Source organism: Gopherus evgoodei, chromosome 5 (assembly GCF_007399415.2).
Source record: "Gopherus evgoodei ecotype Sinaloan lineage chromosome 5, rGopEvg1_v1.p, whole genome shotgun sequence".
Taxonomy (NCBI): domain Eukaryota; kingdom Metazoa; phylum Chordata; order Testudines; family Testudinidae; genus Gopherus; species Gopherus evgoodei.
The window spans coordinates 139,326,480-139,348,969 of NC_044326.1; the positions used below are offsets into that span (position 1 = coordinate 139,326,480).

General features: G+C 42.7%; 1 protein-coding gene across 20 annotated transcripts in view; it reads right to left on the bottom strand.

The window, feature by feature from the left end:
* The window catches only part of ADGRL3 (adhesion G protein-coupled receptor L3), an 817,914-nt gene that overhangs the window by 162,131 nt on the left and 633,293 nt on the right, over nt 1-22,490 (bottom strand). For 18 of the 20 annotated variants that reach the window (XM_030565478.1, XM_030565475.1, XM_030565466.1 and 15 more), the window contains one exon: nt 926-1,231. In XM_030565478.1, the coding sequence (XP_030421338.1) occupies nt 926-1,231 (306 nt within the window). The remainder of the gene's footprint in view (nt 1-925; nt 1,232-22,490) is intronic. The other 2 variants (XM_030565477.1, XM_030565463.1) reach the window with 1 other exon arrangement.

The window sequence follows — 22,490 nt, forward strand, 5'->3', positions numbered from 1 at the left end:
GGTGCAAGGGCCCAAAGAAGATTAATCTGTCCCTGACTAGAACTGGCTAAAAATCTCCTGAACATTTTCACCAAAAAAACCAGACAATTTTTTCTTAAAAATGTTGGCAAAAAACCCCCAAAAGAAACAAACAAAAAAACATCCAGTTGTTTGACATGTCAGAGAAAAAAATAATTTTGAACTTTTGCTTTTCAAAAAAAAAAATCCCAATGTTTGGCCAGCTCTCTTGTATGTATTTGACAGGGGACTCTGCCTTTCCTTTCCCCGGAACTTCAGTGGGTGCTGAAGTTGTGTGGTCATTCTGACCAATCAGTCACTTCCAGTTAGGTGCCTAGATATGGATCAGGGAGCCCAACTTTATGCACCCCAGTTTGAGAATCTTTAAAATTGTATCAATTGAAACAGCCAAAATCACATCATGGCAAACGATAAGACTTAGGATAAACTTCAAACCACCAAAACCCCAGCAATCAGCCCAGGCCCTGCTCAGAACAAAGACAATAAAGTGTATTGCACAATATACTCAACAGGACATTTCCCTTGGGGTACCAAGGCCTGATATTGCCAGATGCTGGGCGGCCTTCCCCTCCTATTGTTTTCACTGGGAGTTGAAGGTGTTCAGGATCTTGCAGGGAGTGCTAGGCATATTCAGGAGCTGGGAGTTCCTTCATACAGCTGAAAGTTCCTCAGCTGCCTGCCACACTTCCTAAATAACCATTAGCTTATTCTACTGGTGCCAGGCCACATGGGCCTGCCTGCCAGGAGACAGTGTGTACGTTATAAATGGTAGTGGCAAGCAGATCTCTGACCAAATCACTGAAAGAACCAGACAAACAGAGACAGAGGCAGACCATTAAAGGCCAGAAGGAACCAACACACCCAGCATCCGTACATGACTTGCTCAGGCCATTTCAATGGGGCTCACCTACTGTCCCCATAGGGCATGGCTGCTTTGCCATCTGTCCTTGCCGGGTCCTAAACCACATGATCTCACGGGCTTCCACAGCCTCACAGCTCTCTGCCCCTACAGCTGGGAGCTGGGAGGAGGCAGGTGAAAGGGGTGTAGTCATTTCATCGGGGACATCCACCACCAGGGAGGGAGTGCTCGTGCTCCTGTTCCTTCTGCCCGCGGCTGAGGTGGTGGTGGTGCGCCCGGTGCTCGTGGCGGTGAGGAGAAGAGGGGTGCTGGTGGTGGTGCTTCCCACGCCATGCGCCCCAGATGTCGATACTTCTGAAACAAAGCAAAAGTATGTTAAAAAAAGAAAGTGCAATTGCTGATCTCTTTGGCTTTGAGATGTTCTAACATAGAGGACATATAAATATTTCATGATGCCCTGTTTGCTCTACAAAATTAGCAAGGACCATAGGAAGTGACTGCATCAAAACTGTCCGAGTACCAAACAACTCATTAATTACAGCTTTGCTAAAGGCAGGCTTTCATAGTCCTTCCTGAAGCATAGCAAAGACACTCTCCTTACAGAGAGCAACTACAGTACAAAACAAATAGGAGGTGTTCGGTTTCTTCCAATCGAACATTAACTCCTTATTAAACCGTCTGCTGCTGACCCCTATAGGCGAGGCTGCTATATAAATAGGCTTCGATTAATTTGATTTTTATTGCTAAATCTCATCCAATGCTGACTTCAATTACATACACAAACTGATGAAAAATATTTCCATTGATAATAATTACAATTTATAGATAGGTAAAATAAAAGAAATGCCGCTTGAGAACTTATTAGTGTCAAAATCCAGAGATTTACACTTTTGAATGAGGATCAATACAAATGGACTAGCAAATGAATAGTAAAAACAGGCATAATCTGTTGATTTAAAGATATTTACTTCGAATATTTTGACATGTGAGGTTGACAATTTGTGTTTCACAAAGCTTTAACTTTTTGAATCTCAAACCTACTGTCTAAATAATTGTCAAACCTTCTCCTACCCCAAAACCATGGATATTTAAATAGATAAAAATGGGGAGAAATGCTTAAAACCTATAATTTTGCACAACTGAAAATGTAAATTGATAGAAATCTAAAATGATTCTTACAAATAAACACCAATATGATCTGTCAAAATGATCAAGAAATAAAAATTGAATTCTACCACATCTACGTATAAGTATCTAAAATGCAACAGGATAGAGTAGATCTTTCCAAGCAAGCTCATGTCACTTGGTTGTATTAACTGTGACTGAACTAGAAAAGCCTTCACCAGGAACTGCTGCTCAGAGAGATTCCAAGCACCCCACTCAGTGTTAGCCCCAGAGTGCAGAACTGCCGTAATGACTACCACCAATGACTGAGTGAAACATCCTTCATGTATACATCACCCTCATGCAGTGCCTGACAACAGCACTGTCTTGTGGGGAGTCATTCCAGCCACAAGCGCACACCCAGGGATTAGCTCAGAGGGGGTTTATGGAACTAACTCATTTACATTCCATAACAACTCCCATGCTAATACCTGATCCTATCAATAATACCGGTGCCCTCACTATGTAGGATGTATGGTGGCCTTAAAGGAACATCTCACAGAAGGCACATTCCTTGATGGTTTAATCATTCCTTGATGGTTTAATCAATAAAAGGATGTTCCATTACAACTGTTGCTGACAAGAGGGGCCCGGCAGCAATGAGAGGTTAACTAATTTAAAACAACATTAACCTGCTCTGTGTTGCATAATTGCTCTGCTAAGTATTGTGTGTGAAAATATGGAGAGACAGTCCCCTTGTAATTACATTATTTTGCCTGCTATTTAGACCCACATGTTGGCACTGATTAGGACTTTTGAGAAGCTGACCAAACAGAGCACTCGTATTAGGTTCTTCATTACAATTTGCACTTCAGGCTGAGACAGAGCTATGGGTTCTGGCTCCCTACTGCCTTGTATCTTGTGCATTCATTTGAAGTGCCACCATTCCAATGAGTACACAATGCACAAGGGTAGAGGAGAACTGGCTTCCTGTTATCCCCACCATTGAAGGAATGGATGCCTTTGCCAGCACATTTCCTCACTGAGCAGGGACATTTGTGCCTCACCCCTATGACAGTATATCATACACTTCTGCTAGGAGACTGAGGCCTTCTGATTTTTGCTTAGCGTAACATTTTGCTCCTCTCTTGCAACTAGGGCTTGCCAAAGTGACCCGGTTTGGAGAGGAACAAGAGTCCCACAAGCCCAGTTTCACAGCAGAAGAGTCACTGCAGCCCATGACATTACACAACACCATTTAAAGATATGTTGATTTTTGCTCCTTAAAAGCAAATATATCCCTTGAGGCCCTGGAGACAAACACTTTACTTAGTCCTGCCCTGAGTGCAGGGGACTGGACTAGATGACCTCTCGAGGTTCCTTTCCAATCCTACATTTCTATGAGTCTATGAATGTAGTGTCTGAGCACATCATCATTGTTAATATACTGATCCTCATAGCACCCTGCGTGGTAGGGACAGACTATCCACCCCATTACACAGGTGGAAAACTGAGGCAAAGTGACATGGGGAATCTAACCCATGGATTCAAACCCAGATCTCCCCGCACCCCAGACCAGTGCCCTCACCACTGGACAATCTCTCTCTTCTATATTGAGCACTATGACTAGCCAGCTAAATATTCTTGAATGAATCTTAAGTTTTTATTGGCGAGATTTTTATAGAATTCCATTATCAATTTCTTGCTGTTTACATTTTTTAAAAAAGAAATCACTGTTTCTGTGATCACATTATTAGTTCAAGGTACTTGCTTTACGGCTTTCCTCAATGACAATCACACTGGGCCCAACCCTGCGAGCTCTTCATTCAGCATCAGTTGCATGTGTTTGGCACCTTTTGGGATCAGGTCCTTTATTATTAACCTCCTGACCCTAACTTGCCAGCATTAAACACTGCGGTCTATACATGTGCATACAAGAACTGGGTTTGTCAGGAGGCAGCTTTGAAAATCAGGGAAGTTTAACCTACCACAGGGCTGCCGATCTTATTTTCCAGCATGTTCACACTGACTCACTTTCACTCTGTGTTCTGGGTTTGAATGAATCTCAAAAAAAGGCAAAGCAAAACTTCACAGAAATCACCAGGTTTCCCCTTGTTTCTGTTCAAAGCTGCACTAAAACACCAAGCTACATATCCTTTCCATCTGAAATTACCACTGGCTAAAAAGTTCTTGTGAACTTCAGCAAATATGGCACAGTCAAATTTCACCTGCTTTTACTTTACAATATAAGTTAGATAGATAGATAGATAGATAGATAGATAGAAAGAAAGAACGAAAGAAAGAAAGAAAATTGCCATTATGATGTTTCCAGTTGCCTTAGGTAACTACACATCACTTTTAATTTGCAGAATAAGGTATACTAAGTAGAGTGCATATAGAGATGGTCATGTCTATATTAGGCACCTAAGGCAAAATTGACCTTAGTTATAGAATCATAGAACATCAGGGTTGGAAGAGACGTCAGGAGGTCATCTAGTCCAGCCCCCTGCTTAAAGCAGGACCAATTCCCAACTAAATCATCCCAGCCAGGGCTTTGTCAAGCCTGACCTTAAAAACCTCTAAGGAAGGAGATTCCACCACCACCCTAGGTAACCCATTCCAGTGCTTCACCACCCTCCTAGTGAAAAAGTTTTTCCTAATATCCAACCTAGTTATGAGTCACCACTCAATTTTTACAAACATTTCTGAGTGTAGGTGTAAAAGACAAATTGTTTTTCAAGCAGTCATTGGAGAACAATGCCAGAATTAATGCCTATGTATACATGGACAAAATGTTCATTAATGGGTGTCAAAAATTAGGGGGTAAGTCCATATTCAGGCAATTCAGTAAATGACCTGGTTTTCAATGTGACGAGTGCTCAGCAGCTCCCATTGACTTGAACAGAAATCTCGAGGGTTGAAATGTTGAGCCTGCCGTTTAGAAACAGTTATTGTAAATCTTGGACTATATTATTTTTAGGTTGCAGCTCTGGAAGGTTTATTTGATCAGCTATGTATGGGGAATTTATAAATATGTTCCCTTAGTCATAAAATGGCAGTTATATTATCTGCCTAGACCCCTGAGCATTGATGCAAGTACCAGTTTCAAGGGTATTTTTCTCTTTCCTTTGTGCGTGTGTGCGTGCACTTGTCTGTTACCTTTACAAATAAATAAATAAAAACAATCTCAGCACTGAATTCTGCTTCACATCATACAAAGTACAAATAATAAGAAAGGATAAAACAACTGGTTTGAAGTCACCTAACAGAATTAGATAGATGAGATACTACTGAATTCAGTTCAAAGGTCTAATTCTTCAACAAGTCACCATGATAATGAGTTCCAAAAGACAAGATTGCCATATTAACAGCAGTGAGTTTTACAGAACACAGAAAGCTCCCACAGTAGATTTCACTCACACATCCATGTACTTTAAAACCAACTTAATTGGTTAGTTGGAAAAGAATAAGAGATTGGAATCATTTACATATAAATAACTCTTAAATCCAAGTAAAACCATCAATAGTCTGCAACTTGTGCAAAATTACTTGAAGTGCTACAGTACAGAATACAGATGAGCTACCCAGATTTATCCACACTGCCAATAAATGGTAAATTTTAAACTTTAAGAAAATCAGTGTTGCATGGGACCATTTTAATAAAAGACACTACTTCATAATACAATGTTTTCTTACAGAGGAGCAGTAACCTTTAAAAATCATTAACCTTATCATAACTAGAAATGCATATTTATGGTTATTTTATTTTTACGGCTTGTTTTATTATGCTTTGCCATTCTGAGAGCTTAAGGTTAGATTTAGGGTAAATTTAGATTTTTATAACAAGTTTTAGATGCAGAACATTTGTGAGACTCTAGACTTGGATTCTACGGAGCATCGTTCTGGAGCTAAACGTAATCCATAGAGCTGCTGGGAAACTGTGAGCCCTGGTTTAGGCAGCCATCCCTTCCCTGGATAACCTACAGCAATACTTTATTTTCTCTCCCCATGTCCTATACATATACAGAAAGTCTACATCAATAATACAAGACTAGCTTTTCCAGACATGCTCAGACTAGAGTGACAGCGACAAAAGGGCATTTCTAAGGTCCTCAGCAGGATCGCTGCAACTCACTAGGAAATATATAGCCCTACCTAATGGGCTGACTGTATGAGGAAAAGATATGACCCAGCTTCCTTGCTCTATTTCTCAAATTTCACACAGAGTTCAAACCTCAAGGTCCATGCTCAGGCAGCACTCCCATTAGGCTCAGTGGGAATTTTGCCAGAGTAAAGACCAAGTAAGGACTATGCTCAAAACAAGCAGTGTTTTCAAACACGTGGAATAACCATGTTTTTTATTTTTTACTTCATTGCCTAAAGTGATAGCCCAGCTGTATTCAGTTGGGCTAAGATCACTGTGTTAGATCCCACATGTCATCTCGGACTTGGTTATTCACTCCTTTGCAGCACTGTTAGACACTGGACTGTGTTCACCAGCGGCTGTACACTAGACTCACAAACATTAAGACCAGAAGGGACCGTCATGATCATCTAGCCTGGCCTCTTGCACATCGCAGGCCACAGAATCTCACCTGCCCACGCCTGCGATAGGCCCATAACCTCTGCCTGAGTGACTGAAGTCCTCACATCTTGATTTAAAAACGGAAAGATTAATCTTTTTATATTACAATATAAACAGCTTTGATTCTAGGCAAGAGTGCCTGTAATCACCAGATCTTCATTTGCTCAGGTATTCTTTTAGGGTGTCTAAGCATCAGGAAAATTACCCTGGGTAATTCATTCTTGGAACAACTTACCTAGGGACATGGTAGATTTTCCATCTCTTGAAGCCTTTAAATCATTTCTCAAACTGGGGGTCCTGACGCAAAAGCGGGTCACAAGGCTATTGTGGGGGGGTCGCGAGATCACAAAAATATTGCTGAGAGGACGAGGGAGCTGGAGGGGGAGCGGAGAAACAGCAGCTGCCTCTCTCTGGCCACCCAGTTCTGAAGGCAGTACTGCCACTGGCACCAGTGCAGAATTAAGGACGGCGATATCTATGAGTATGTACACTAATTCGCTATCACTTTCTTGCGAGGAAGGAGGGTTGTCACTGCCTGAAACCTTTTCAAAGGGGGTCCCAGCAAAAAAGTTAAATCAAGGCTGGATATCTTTCTGGAAAGAGGTGACAGAGAAATTGCAGGATAAAGTTCTATGCCCTGGATGTCAGACTAGATGATCATTAAGATCCCTTCTGACCTTAAAACCTATGAATCTGTGAATGTAAAGGTTTGTTCTAGTATAAACACACACACAGAGCCATTTCAGTGGCAGGTGAGGGAGTGCTTGCAGTTTCACATAGGATGTCCAACTAAACTAAGTGATTCTAAAAGGCTTTACAGCAAGCTTGGAGAAAGCATGGCATTCTAACAGATGTTGAAGCCCAAAAAACAATGCATGTTCATCAGTTTGGATGCTCTGAACAGGTCTCCCACCGAAAACACTGGAGCAACTATTCAGAATGCAATTGAACAGTTCCACTTCCATTGAAATTTAGAGCAATCAAGTTATTTTCTTATACAAACCTTCTGTGTCTGCATTCACAATTATTTACGTATTAAGAAAACACAGCATTGACGGTTTGTGAAAGGATGTTAGAAATTCAAAACCTAATTTTGTCCTTTTTCTATATGATAAATACTTATTTTGCTTAGAGCATTTCATTCCTTTCCTTTCTTTGCCTATCAAACAGTCGAACAAGATATATTTACATGCTTAACAGGAAGGTTTAGATACCTCCTGAAAGAAAGAAAAAACATTCTGGTTTAAAATATTTTCAGAAAAATCAAAACAGCTGTTTTTCTCTCTTCCACTGTCTTGTAAACCTTCCTTGAGTGAATTAGTTTCCTATTGGCATTGTCCAACACTTGTCACTGTATTTTTTTTAATCTTAGTAGAAACAATATTTTTAATTGAAAAACCAATCCTGTTTATGTTTCCATCTTTATGGATTTGATCCAAAGTCCATTGAAATCAATGGCAAGATGCTCATCAACTTCAATAAGCTCTGGGTCAAGCCTTGCACATGTACCAGCATTATTAACAATGATATGAGCAAATACCTTGGAATATGACTTGTTGATTAACCACTTGAGTGACATATTGTCTTTGGTACATGACACGAAGAGCAGCACCATCCTGTGCTGTCCCATGTAATGTGTATGTGTGTCTAGCTAGCTAGATGTATATCTCTGTACCCATTTGAATATTGGCTCTTGTATTCTACTACCACAGAGTAGTTATGGCACAGGGAAGCAGCAAAAACAGATTACCTTCCCTTTCAATAAACAGAATTAACTGTATAGAACAGGAAAAATTACTTGTGTTTACTAAAGAGGAACGTCAAGTGTCTCTCATACCAAGCCTATGGATTGCAGTCCATTATACAAGGGCTCTCTTGCAAATCATGGATGAATCTGAACCAGAGACATATAGGAACACAAGAGTAAAATATGATTCTCTTGGACTCTTTCAGTAGCTGGGGTTGCTGAAGGGATACATACAAGAAAATGCCTGGGAGATGGGATTGGATGGACAAAAGCCCAATGTGCCTCAACAGTCTGTTCAAGGTCTTCTATAACTGAACTCTTTGGAAATATGGACCCAAACCAAGCCAAGTCAACTTGAAAGACATTATCTAAGACAAGCAGTTCTTCCATCTCTGCCAGAAAATCTAAGATTAGTGGACAGTCACTGGAACAAGCTGATTGGGAGGTTGGTCCAAACATTCACAAACATTTTGACAAACATGGAAAGAGGCTCACATGGATCCAGATGAAATTTTAGGTGAATTCTGAATGTCAGGGCAGGATTTACTGCTGTAGCCCAAAATCTGATGCAAACTCAATAGCTTTAGCTGGATTCAACCTGAAGCCAGTTAAAACATCTGACAAAGTGGGTATTCACCCACGAAAGCTTACGCTCCAATACATCTATTAGTCTTTAAGGTGCCACAGGACTCTGTTGCTTTTTACAGATCCAGACTAACAAAGCTAGCCCTGGGATACTTAAAACATTGTGATTTATCCGAACATCACTTTGAGCTTTTTAAATTAATTTGAAAAACAGAATGACCACAAAATTCAAGGGTGTGAAAACTAAAAAAGGCTGTGTTCTACTGCAGGATGCTAGACTCTTTCTCTACCACTAAACCACACTGCCTCAATGATTTGATTAATTACATTCCAAGCACTAAGCATTCGGAACGAGACTGTCCAAACAGCTCAGCATTACAGCTGGTCACATTTTTCTCATCAAAACTGTTTTGCAATGGAAATGTAGGTTCTTCACTAAAGCAAACTTTACATATAAAAATTCTGTCTTCCATGGAAAATTTTGAGTTTTTGTCAAAAACCTGGCCAGATACTGAAAACAATCTGGTTTGGGCTGAATTCCTCCCCTCTCCCCCCCACAAATAATAAGGTGAAAATTTTCTGTGGGAAAAATATCCATTTTCCAATCCATACTATTCAGGACCCAGCAGCTCTCTTATTGGGCCCATTACATTTTTATTTGAGAAATAAATGTTCAGTCTCATTCCAAAATACATGCCACCTTTGAGCTTTTCCAAAAAGTCAGAGGACCTGATGCCTCAGTTTCAAATGTAAGCCTGTAGCGAGCCTTCGAAAAAAGACATGTTTCCTGGCCCAACTATGGGGCTACAACAACCAGATTTAAATATTTAACTACTGCACACTACATTTAACAAAGGGAAATGTTAAGAATTTCCCTGGCTTTGGCATCAGGTAGTTAGGAAAGTGCTATATCATATCATCACCCTTCTCAGCTTTTATTGGGCCATGGCTAGATAAAGACCTTACCCAGAGTCTTACCTGTTCTCTCTCATTCAATGCCCAGGCTGTCTCTGTGAATCTCTCTCACTTTCCAGAAGCCTTCTAATAAGAACACTCATCACACACTTTAACGCTCACCTTTTGCAATTTGTTCTGAACATTTGGACAGAAATTAAGACTGGGCCATCATTTTCAGCACAGGGCAAGGTAGTGTCTCTTCACAACCGTATCATAATGCTTTTGGAAATGCAGATTAACTATGGAGCCCTGGTAAACAGGGAAACATTACAGAGAAACTGATCCAATAGACAATGCATCAGGATTTATTATAAATGGACTAATCTAACAGATCTGAGAGTTCAGCTGAAGAGCTATTTTTAGGTGATCTAGCTTTAAATCGCTCCATTTATGTGCAAACACCGTCCTATGTGTCTGCATTATTTTGAATTAATATATTTTAAAATATCAGATGTGCCTTTTTTATGTCACATGTTATTTTAAAAAGGAAGATCATATCACTGCACCCTTTTCCCCCCCAGGGTACAACAGCTGCATATTATTACTGAAAGTATATAGGGAACGTCTGACCTCCTAAACAATCTATGTTCCCCAGTGTGATTCACATCCATCAGAGCCTTGGTTGCAGATCTGACACATTGTCTTCCAACTTGCATACCTCAAACTCCATTAAAGAGAAAACCAGCAGGAATTCCCTAATAGCTCATCGCTGTAGAAATCACTTTTGATTTCAGCAACATATATTGTCAGTTTTTCATTCTAGCCACTTTAGCGGATGCGCGCAGACACAAATAGCTTGAATAGATTTACTGCAGGTCAAGATTTTTGGAGGGGTTCTTGTTGTTTTTTAATTACACTAACTATATTACACCCACAAGGGGAAATGCGGCTTTTAGTTTCTTGAGAGAAAAAGCAAATGTAAAAATAATATTAAATGTAGAAAATTATTTTTTCTTCACCATTTTGGAGAGCAATCAATGTAATTTTTATTCAGTAATTGTAATTTTATTGTATCTTACCTATTTTTTTTGTATTTTCCTCTGTATTTTGAATTGCATACTTTATATCCAGTCAGTGCCACAAAATCTTTTTTTTTTTTTTTTTTTTTGCCATTCAACAGCAGTAGTCTTGTGTCTGTATTTGCTACCTTTCAGCATATGGAAACATGACTGAGTGCCATAACATTGAAGGGTTATGACCAAGTGGTTTTAGGGGGTGATAGTGACTGACCTAATCAAAGCAGCTGAAGCTCACAATGATTCCTTCCATTAGCCCAAGATCTCAGCTACAGAACGTCCTCTTGCACTTTGACTACTGGCTACTATATTTGCTTTTTCAATTCAGGCTATAAATATAACTTTCCTGAAAAAAATAACTATTTTTTGAACTTCTCTGCTTATCCTTGTGCATATAGTCTTTGATCTGGATGTATTCAATGAAATGGGCTATTGCCCACTGAGAAATGTCTTGGGATCTTTTAAAGATATAATAATTTAAACACGGAATGGCTGGATGGTTGCTTTTCAATTTGTGAAATGGCTCAAAGTCTGTAAATAAAACAGAATTGGATGGCTTTCAAAAGCACAGATTATGTTTTTCAATTCTCAGTGACTCAACGCTTCCTAGATGCACTCCAGCAAATCTCATATTAATATTTAAAAACTGATTGTGTTGTGCTGTTACACTTGAGAAAGAGAGCAGGCACAACAAAACAAAACAAAACAATTACACTGGAACTACAGAGATGCAGCTTCAAACCTTTGCAGTACATGCATGTACAGTGTGGGTGGGTGGGATGGAAGCAGGCGGTGGAGGCTTTCTTCCTTGTGCCTGACGATTTTGGAGATTAATACTGTAAAGAATGCTTTTCACATGCAACTTGTTTACTACACATCTGCCATGACAGTATTTTCAGATTCTCTCGATTCCCAGGTGCTCTCAGGCTAGGGATTTGAGCAAACATGCTTTGCCGCTGTGTCAGCCAGTTGAAATTAAAAAGGGGAGAGGGAGAGAAAAATGTCAGAAAAAGTAAAAGTGCCACAGAGAGAGGGCTTAAACTTTTTCCCCCTTCAACCCAAGTGTGGATTAACCACATTAAGATGCAAATCAGACTGCACTACAGTGCAAGAGACAAAGCACTGAGAGCAGGGCTTCTTGTTTACATATTAGCTGTTGAATGGACACTGTCCTTCTATTATCCCTTAATAATGGTTTTGCTTAGTCAAACAGCAACAAGAGTGATACCCCCCCACACACACACATCACATCAAAGTTTGCTTTATGTCCCTCGCCAAAACCATGCATTTTCCCTAGCGTTGCAGGGCCACCGGTGTTCCAAGACAGATAAAAAATTCCCATTGCTAAGGCAAATCTGAATGCTGCTCAGTGCTTTTCTCCAGAGGGCACTGTGCTCTGCCCAGTCTCTGCTTGCAGTGGCTGTTATATATTTCTTTTATTGTGTACTCCTTCGTGGGTTGTAAATAGATTAAATTACAAAGAGAGTTGCTGATTTAAAGCTCCAGAAGCAGGGAAATGCAGAGAAAAGGCAGCCTCTCCCCGCACTGAAAGCTCACCCTCTTGTGCCCAGCTGTGGCAAGTACTAGACATGCAGTGCTGTCACTGCCCTGAGACCTCTCCTATAACTCGGTGCTACAGAACGAAGAGCGGACAAGGCTTCCTACTCTGATTCGCTTCTGATTCTGAATTTCATTGCTTGGATAATTTCATACCCTTCATGTTACTTCATCAAACCCGCCTGTGATTTAACTTCCTCCTTTGGGGACGGGGGGAAAGCGGAGAGAAGGGCAGGGAATATGTTTGCATTAAACAAAATGAATCTCTCATGTGAACACATTACAAAAAGCTGACGAGAGTCTATTCTGAGAACATCAATATTCAGATCTTTTTCAAAATGAAGCATTTTCCCTCACAGACCATAAGGCACTGTTTAGATCCCTTCCAGTATGCTTTATTGTTTTGCATACATTTAAATATTGTGTAAAGCTCTGTCCAGTACTGTTGTTATTCATCTTCAGGGATCTGCTTTCATGCCTCTGACTACAGGATTGAGGCCTAAACTGATTTGTGGAGGACTGATATTGTACACAGGGCTTTAACACCAAATGAGGCATTAACACTGTGAACAAACATTGCTGTAGTGTAGCAGATTTTTAACACACACACACACACACACACACACACACACACACACACACACACACACACACACACACACACACACACACACACACAGTATTTTTAGATGATAGATGGATACATAGATAGATAGATAGATAGAATTAAAAAGCAAACAAAAAAAGGCAAAGGACAATAATTTCTAAAGTGCCCATGGCCCAGATCCTCAAAGGCACCACACACCTAACTTCCATCCACATCCTCAAAGATATTTAGAAGCACTACTAGAGCAGAGCTGAAAGAGGCTCCATATGGCTCCTACCCCAAGTGAAATCTTGGGAACCAGGGAATGTTGGCCAATCAACACCCCCTCCCCAACCCAGTTGGCCAATGAGTGCCAGAGATTCCAACAGGCGGGAGATGCTACCAAGTATCCTTCTGCAAATGTCTCCTTCTCTCGCTGCTGAGGCCACCATTTTCACCACTGTCCCCATCAAGTTTCTCCACCCATTGAGACAGGGGTGGCATTTGATGTGGACAACGCAGTGAAATGAAGACAGAGCCATGGATGAATTGTAAGTGTCAGGAGGGGTGTTACCTGCCCATCACCCACACTCTCCTATGCCAGGCATTGAATTTATTCCAGTTCAAAGGCTGCAGCTTTCCTACCATATAACCCATACATTGTGGTAGACTCTCTTCAGCCTACTCCTCACTGGGAATCAGGCGCCTAAATAACTTTGAGGCTCTGGGCCTAAGTGAACCCAAGTCCATTTTTTTCCCCCAAATCTAACTTTGGTGCTTTAAAGGCCTATGTCTCATTAACTTTCCATGACACAGGCTGAGATGTCATGTAAGCACTTTTGAAAGTGTTACCCAAAATCTTGATTTCAAAATCAAATGTTAATAAGAACATGGAGAAAAACACTAATGCTAATTTCTAATTTTAAAACCCAATACCTAATCAGACCTCTTTTTAAATTTTATTTTGTCAAAAGTTAGTTGAGGAAAACACCGGGCACTGTACATGGAGTTTAAGTTCGAAATTCATCTTGCAGTAAATGGGAAGATGCTCTATTGACTTTGCCGAGCTTTGAATCAGGCCCATAAAAAGGAGAGATGTCAATATTCGTAATGGGGAAATGAACATCAATACAATGAGAAGAAACTGAACGTCAATATAGTAAGGAGAAAACGTAAAATGTTGAAGTAATGTAATCAGGTTAATAAAGTCCTCTGGAGTCGTTTTCAAATGTTTAATCTTATTCTCCCTGAGTAACTCTAATAAGAACTAATAGCTGCCATCTGTATGGAACAAAAATGACAGTTTGATCAAAAAAGGAATGTCTCCTAAACATACACAGTAAACTGGTACGCACCCAATTTGTCATTTTAAAAAAATGTATTAGGTGGCTAAACTTGCACACATTTCAAATGTTTTTATTAATGACACAAGATATGAACATATACTAGAGAGCCAGAAGAAAAAAAAAAACAAGAGAAGCACGCAATCTGGATCAGCTTCAAAAAAGGACATCAGAGACTCTTTGTTCAGATTTTAGCATCAGTGCAGGATAAAATTACTGGTTCAATACACTGCTAAAAAGGCACTCTATGTTTCTAACACATAGACCAAGACTAATTTTATATTTCTTATGATTAAAACAAAACAAGGAAATAATAGCAAGCTGGACTTTGATATCTTCCCCTTCAATGTCTAATCTATTGAAATTCATTTGTGTTGTAAATATTTGCCAGAGAGATGCTCACCCCATCTGCCATTAATGATTTAGATAATGGCATAGAGATTACACTTATAAAGTTTGCGGTTGATACTAAGCTGGGAGGAGTTGCAAGTGCTTTGGAGGATAGAATTAAAATTCAAAATGATCTGGACAAACTGGAGAAAAGGCTGAAGTAAATAGGATGTAATTCAGTAAGGACAAATTCCAAGTACTCCACTTGGGAAGGAACAATCATTTACACACATATAAAATGGGAAATGACTGCCTAGGAAGGAGCACTGCGGAAAGGAATCTGGGAGGTCTTAGTGGATCACAAGCTAAATATGAGTCAACAGTGTAATAACACTGTTGCAAAAAAAGCAATATCATTCTGGGATGTATTAGCAGTAGTGTTGTAAGCAAGACACGAGAGGTAATTCTTCAGCTCTACTATGTGCTAATTAGGCCTCAGCTGGAGTATTGTGTCCAGTTCTGGGCACCACATTTCAGGAAATGTGGACAAATTGGAGAAAGTCCAGGGATGAGCAACCAAAATGATTAAAGATCTAGACACATGACCTATGAGGGAAGGCTGAAAAAAATGGGTCTCTTTAGTCTGGAAAAGAGAAAACCGAGGAGGGACATGATAACAGTTTTCAAGTAAATAAATAGTTGTTACAAAGAGGCGTGAAAAAATTCTTCTCTTTAACCTCTAAGGCAGGCGTGCACAACATACGGCCCGCAGGCCGCATGCGGCCCGCAGAGGCTCACTATGAGGTCGCGGTGGGATTCAAAAGGCTCTGAGCTGCCCGCAGTGGCGGGGAGCTCAGACCTCTTTAAATCCCAGCTGCAGCCGGGATTCAAAAGGCTCTGGGCTGCCCGCAGCGGTGGGGAGCCCAGAGCCATTTAAATCTCAGCCGCGGCAGGGATTCAAAAGGCTCTGAGCTGCCCGCAGCAGCGGGGAGCTCAGACCTCTTTAAATCCCAGCCGCGTCCGGGATTCAAAAGGCTCTGAGCTGCCCGCAGTGGTGGGGAGCCCAGAGCCATTTAAATCTCAGCCGTGGCCGGGATTCAAAAGGCTCTGGGCTGCCCACAGCAGCGGGGAGCCCAGAGCCATTTAAATCCCAGCCCCGGCCGCGATTCAAAGGGCTCTGGGCTGCTCACAGTGGCGGGGAGCTCAGAGCCATTTAAATCTCAGCCGCAGCCGGGATTCAAAGGGCTCTGGGCTGCTCGCAGTGGTGGGGAGCCCAGAGCCATTTAAATCTCAGCTGTGGCTGGGATTCAAAAGGCTTTGGGCTGCCCCCAGTGGTGGGGAGCCCAGAGCCCTTTAAATCTCATCCGCGGCCGGGATTCAAAAGGCTTTGGGCTACCCTGCCTGAAGCCAGCCAGCCCATCCCACATGCCGTCTCCAGCCTGCCCCACACCTCTTGCCCAGCCTGCAGCCAGACCATACCTCCAGCCACCTCCCCCCCACCTCCAGCCAGCCCCATGTGCACTGGTGCCCTGTAGTTCCCAGGGAAGTAACCCTGCACACCTGCTTCAATGAGGTGGGCAGGGAGCAGCTGGGACCCACACGTGCACCCTAGCACACCCTCAGGGAGTGGCAGAGCTCATTTCTAGTTCAGACACATCTTTTTAAAAAAGAACTTTAGGTAAGGTTAACATACATCTGTACTTTCCCGGATATGTCAGGCTTTTTGGATCTTAAATCGCCATCCAGGAGGAAAATACGGACGTATGGTAACCCTACTGGTACAAAAAATACATACTGTGGCAGAACTTTTTATAGGGAACCGGTTGCTAAGAAATGAAAGGCTTTTTTATTACGTTTTTTTTTTCAGTCATCTCTGCCGCGGCCCCGCCGAAAATGTTCGAATTGGGCCCAGCACTTCCTAAAGCCGGCCAGCCAGCTGCGGACGGGATTCAAAGGCTCTGGGCTGCCCACAGCCGTGGGCAGCCCAGAGCCCTTTAAATCTCAGCCGTGGCTGGGATTCAAAGGGCTCTGAGCTGCTCGCAGAGATTCTCGGCCGCGGCTGAGATTTAAAGGGCGCAGGGCTCCCCACCGCCACAGGCAGCCCAGAGCCCTCTGAATCCCGGCGGCGGCTCCAGCAGATGCGCTGGGGCTGGGATTTAAAGGGCTCGGGCTCCCCTCAGCAGCAGGAGCTCTGGGTCCTTTAAATCCCTGCCCCAGCCCCACAAAGCTCTGGGTTTCCGCAGCCGCCAGAGCCCCGGGCCCTTTAATTTGACCCTGAGGGCTCCCAGCCAGCTCTTCAGCTGGGAGCCCCTGGTTGATTTAAAATCAAGTATCACCTCCCCACCTCCAACCTTCCTTTTTGGCCCACAGCTGTTTTGGTGGGGCGGCACTGGGAAAGGAGGGTTTGTTTCTGAAGGGCTGGGTGGTGCTGGGGCGGAGTGTTTCTGCTGGGCCGGGGGGGCGGGTGTTTCCGCGGGGCCGGGGGGTTTCGGCCCTCAGCTGTTTTCTTTGGAGTAATGTGGCCCTCGCCACTTTACAAATTGTGCAGGCCTGCTCTAAGGTTGGGACAAGAAGCAATGGGTTTAGGACAAGAAGCAATGCAGCAGGAGAGGTTTAGGTTGGACATTAAGAAAAACTTCCTAACTGTCAGAGTAGTTAGGCGCTGGAATAAATTACCTAGGGAGGTTGCAGAATCTCCATCATTGGAGATTTTTAAGAGCAGGGTAGACAAACACCTCTCAGGAATGGTCTAGATCAGTGGTCCCAAAACTTTTTCATCTGGTGGGTGCCAGATAACGAGCCATGGAGGACTGTGATGGCGGATGAGCATCTGCTGAAATGCCACCAACAAGCGGTGTCATACAAAGGTGTCACCGCTGAAATGCCGCCGAATTTCGCAGCATTTTGGCATATCCTCATCCACTAGCCAGTATGCGGGCGCACTTAGACACCCCGGCAGGTGCCACAGTGCCCGCGGGCACCATGTTGGAGACCCCTGGTCTAGATAATACTTAGTTCTGCCATGAGTGCAGGGCACTGGACTAGATGACCTCCCGAGGTTCCTTCCAGTCCTACTATTCTATGATTCTATGACCTATAATGTAAAGTGTGATATAGAGGCTAAGGCCTTGCTGAGCATTTGTCAAAGCAGACTAATTTTATTGGCCTAACAATCTTGAACTGTCCTCACACGCAAAGTCTCCAAAACATGAGCATTGGGAAGCCAGGCCCAGGGGTCTGTCTTTCGGCCTGTTCTTTCATTCTGTACATCTACCATAAAAATTGATTCAAAAAAGCCAAAGGTAAATACAGATTTAGAGTGAGAGACAGAGGGTTTTTTTTCTTTTTTTTTTGTCATCTTTGGAAGATCAGGAAATGTCAGGTATTAACAATATAATGGAAGAGGTCAGTTAGGAAACCAGCATTTGTCAACAAATTCCACTGAAAGGTACCTGGGATACTACCCTTTTCTCTTATTCTTGAGACAGGAAACAACAGTAGCCCAGATCTTCACATTTCCCATGGAAAGGTTGAAAGAAGGCAGAGTGTTGCCTCTGTGGCAATTAGCCCTCTTTCCCTGGTCAAGGGGATGTTCCACCACTGATCCTTCCCGCTGAAAGAATCCTGTACTGGATCGGGAACAGTAGAGATTGAACAGAGAAGGAGCTGTTTTCCATAGCATCATCCCCCTGCTTTGCACCAGGATTTTCATTTGACAATCTAGGCAGAAAATAACATTGCTCATATGTGACCTAGCCCTCCAGTAGCTGCATTTTCTCTTGGCAAATGCAAGATCTTGGATTGCAATCACTATAGGTGCAAACAAAAATCGCTAATGTCTGGATTATACACTCACTCTCTCCTCTAAAGGCTCTGTTGCTGGTTGCAACTCAGTTTAGGGATTATTAGAATTGAAAAACACATTCAAGAGATATTCTGTCTGAGGATTACAATAACATTAAAAATAAGCTGGTAACTTGACAGAAGCATATTCCACAAGGGGTTATTCATCCGGTCTCGTACTGCAAGGAGGAGGAGACAATCAATGAAAATGAAACGTAGCAAATCAAAGCTGATCAAAGGAAAAACTTTTTCACACAATTAGCACGTGGAACTCACTGGCACAAGACATCAAGGTCAAAAGCTTAGCAGGATTTAGAAAAAGATTTAGACAGTTACGTGAGCAACCAGAATACTAGAGCTATAATAGTAACTAATTATATGAACAAACAAGAGCTTTACAAAGAATCTAAACCCCAATTCTGGGCATGATACAACCTCTAAATTAATGGGGTTATTCCATAAATGCTACAGCAGGGTTCTTCTGAAGTATCTGGTGCTGGCCACTGTCAGAGGCAGGATACTGGGCTAGATGGACCACTGCTCTGATCCACTATGGCAATTCCTATATTCCTACTATGCAATTTCTCAATATGACCACTTAGTCCTCTTGACATCAGTCAGTTGTACACGGCCAGGCCCTCTGACCTACAAGATACTATGCTGAATTAAGCTGTTATTTTCCTTTATTCAGTCTCATGCCCACATCGGCATGGCTAACAATAGATGTGTAGACACAGTGGCTCAGGCTAAAGCACTGCCTGTGCACACTGGGGACCGTAGGTACGTACTGGTGTTGCCAGCCTGTGCTAAAACCCATGACCCCACATCTACACTGCTATCTTTAGCCATGCTAGCTTGGCTTTGCCTACCCGTGCTGCAACCATGCCTCGGACTGCAGTGTAGACATATCCTAAGTCAAGGGTATCTACCAGAGCACTGTGACCAGCTGTACATTCTTCCCATGGAGCTTGCAGGAGAAAGGTACAGCCTTTCCTCTCAGTGACTGAATGGAACTTCTCCCACCCAGCAGAGGGTGTATTCACAGCCAGGTATGGAGACTAGAGTCCCAAAACAAACACACTTAGTTGCCCAATAGGGAAGAGCAGATCCTTCCTGCACTTTTCTTAACACCCTTTGGTGTTTGCCCTGGATGTGGGAATACTCTCCCAGCTGGGGAACAAGGCAGGGCCATGTAAAAAGGGGAAAGGAGAGTCTCAAAGGAAAAGGGACCTTTTGCTATTCATCAGCTGAGAACGTGACTCTTTGCTCTCCAGCAGAGGGAATAGAAACCTGTTTTCCTTCACTCTTTCCTAACAGGCTACTGGGAGTTTCTCTGTAATAATGATCAGTGGGAACATTAAAACATAGGCTGTCTTGTGCAGCATAGTTCCCTCCTTTGCTTTGGAGCGATGAAGCTGGCCTGTACTACCGGTGAAGCTGACCCAGTGCTCTCAGGCATAAAGGTTCACTATCATCCCACGGAACCTGCAACAAAGGAGATTGGTGCTACTGGAAACTATTTAAGAACCAAACCAAACCCCGGGATGATTTACATTTCAAAGTGCGGTGTGCTTTCTCGATAGGGCATTGTCATGATAGCAGGCAGGGAGCCAGAAGGGGTTCAGCAAAGGGGGAAAAAATAAAGCGCTGTCAGTTCCAGCAGACTTTTAAATGCGAGTGAGGAGGTCAACGGGTACCAAATTTGACGAGTCAGATTTTGCTGAGTGTGTTCTAACAGAAAACAAATGTTAATCAGGAAGACTGTAAGCAAATAAATAAATAAATAAATAAAGGCAGCATAATCTAAAATCAGATATTAGATTCATTGTCTCTATTGCAACTATACAAATAGTGTCCAAGGATGCCTGACAATCCAGTTGTCAGCTGAAGCATGTAGGGCTCTGCTAATGACATAACAGAACATTGTGTGTCCACTTATATCCAGCTGAGGTGAGGCTGAGACACGTCATTTGTTTAATAACCACGTCGGAAGAATCAGATTAGCCGGGCATAGGAGTGTGGTGAATGAGATGTCGATGTGCTGCGAGGGTCAAGAATAGAGACAAGGAGAAGTAAAATGTGAACAAAGCAATGCTTAGACAGCACATTAGCCTAATGACACTTGCTTTCCTTTTTCATTTAATAAATACAAACTTTCCCCTTTCACAATTCACTTTTTTTCTCTTTGTGCATCACATTGGTGGCTTAATATATTAAAGCCCAGACTGTGAATATGAAAGCAGCCCAGCCCAGCTTGTGCACTGCCTCATCCAGCAACAAGAGAAAATGTTCTTGGGAGCAGCAGCAGCAGCAGCATACCTTCTCCACAGGGGACTTTCATAATCCCCCAGTGGATGATGCATGTTGCACTGCCTTCAGCAGCTGACCAAAACTTGGTTTTCATTTCAGATCCACCCCACTGAGCAACGCGGTTACACTGACCAAACTCTTGCCGACGTGGCTTCTCCCGTTGACAGAGCTACCTCCTCTTGAGGAGGTGGGGTACCTATACTCTAGGGAACGTGGGGTACCTATACTGACAGGTGAAGCTCTCCCATCAGCATAGTTAGCATCTTCACTAAGCACTGCAGCTACGCCCCTGCTGCACTGTATGTGTAGACACAACAGTTCTGACTCTTATCCCTAGAGATGGGTTCACAAATGACTTTTGGGTTCACTGGCAGCTCTGAAAAATTGAAAAAAAAAAAAGGGGGAGCTTGGGTCGAACAAGCATCCTCAGCTTTGACGAGTAGCTGAGTTCATGCTCAGGAAGAGACATGCCCCATCCCAAAACTTCGGAAGATCCACCAACAATGCTCAAATGTAACTCTGCTAGGAGCTCAGCTGGCCAGGTGCTATGAGGATGGGGCCATCCAAGTACCTAGACCTAGGACACACCTCCCACTACAACTCTGCGATTCCCCTTGGAGAGACCCCAGAATCTACAGATTGGCCTGCAGCCAGTAGTAGACCAGTAACCCACCCCACCGTAGACAAGGATAGGGCAGGAGAGCACAGAGGGAGAATCTCCGCAGGATTCTTGAGCTTTGGGCCCCAAGCCACGGCTTCTTGCATTCTGTTTCACTCCCCGCCCTAAACTCCAGTCATTTCACATCTCTACTTGTCCTTTGAACTAAGGGGAATTACACAGGCTCCGCTAGTCTGTCAGAGCCACAGGGTTTTTTACATTACTTTGTTCCCCTCCAAGCGTTTCTGTGCAGGAGGGGAGCATACAGGCCTTTGTCTCTTACATTGCCTAGTCTATCCTCCTGAGTGCCTGCTTTGAGGTTGCCAGCACTCCCTTGTTTTATATTCAGGGTAGAGGTCTAATGGACTAAAGAGAGCTCACCACACGAGGCATCCTGAATTGAGATCAGATAAAGCCCACAACATTGCAGCATTTGTTCACGTTTATCATCTTATTTCTGTCTGAAGAATCCCCCACTGTGGCCTCCTGCACAATAGGACCTAGGAAAAAGATTTCTTCCTGGCTGCTTCTGTCGTATCCCAAAGATAACGTTTGCCACGTTTTACCTCTTATCCCTTTTTTGCACAGAGACCAAACTACGATGGTGATGCGAGGCTCAGATTGCAAGGCAAAGACAAAGCTTCCACATAGCGTGTTGTTAGAATTATGAGCTGCATGTATCTTCTTTCCTTCTTCCCACACAAAACAGAATGTGATTACAGTTAATTGCACCTCATCAAATCGCACATGAAAAATGGTGCAATGGCGGATTGACACTTGGAACACCTGGTTCAATATAATTAGTGTCCTTTAAAGGTACTTCTTTTGTGGGGATACGTTGGCACAAAACCAATATTTATAAAGCATTACTTTGGTGATTCCAGCCTCTTTCAAATGTGCATTGAGTGTCAGAACTGGGGTTGTGTGCCATCTTTGCCAACAACAAATGAGCACATTAATAAAGTTAAATTACAAGATACTCAAATCTGCTA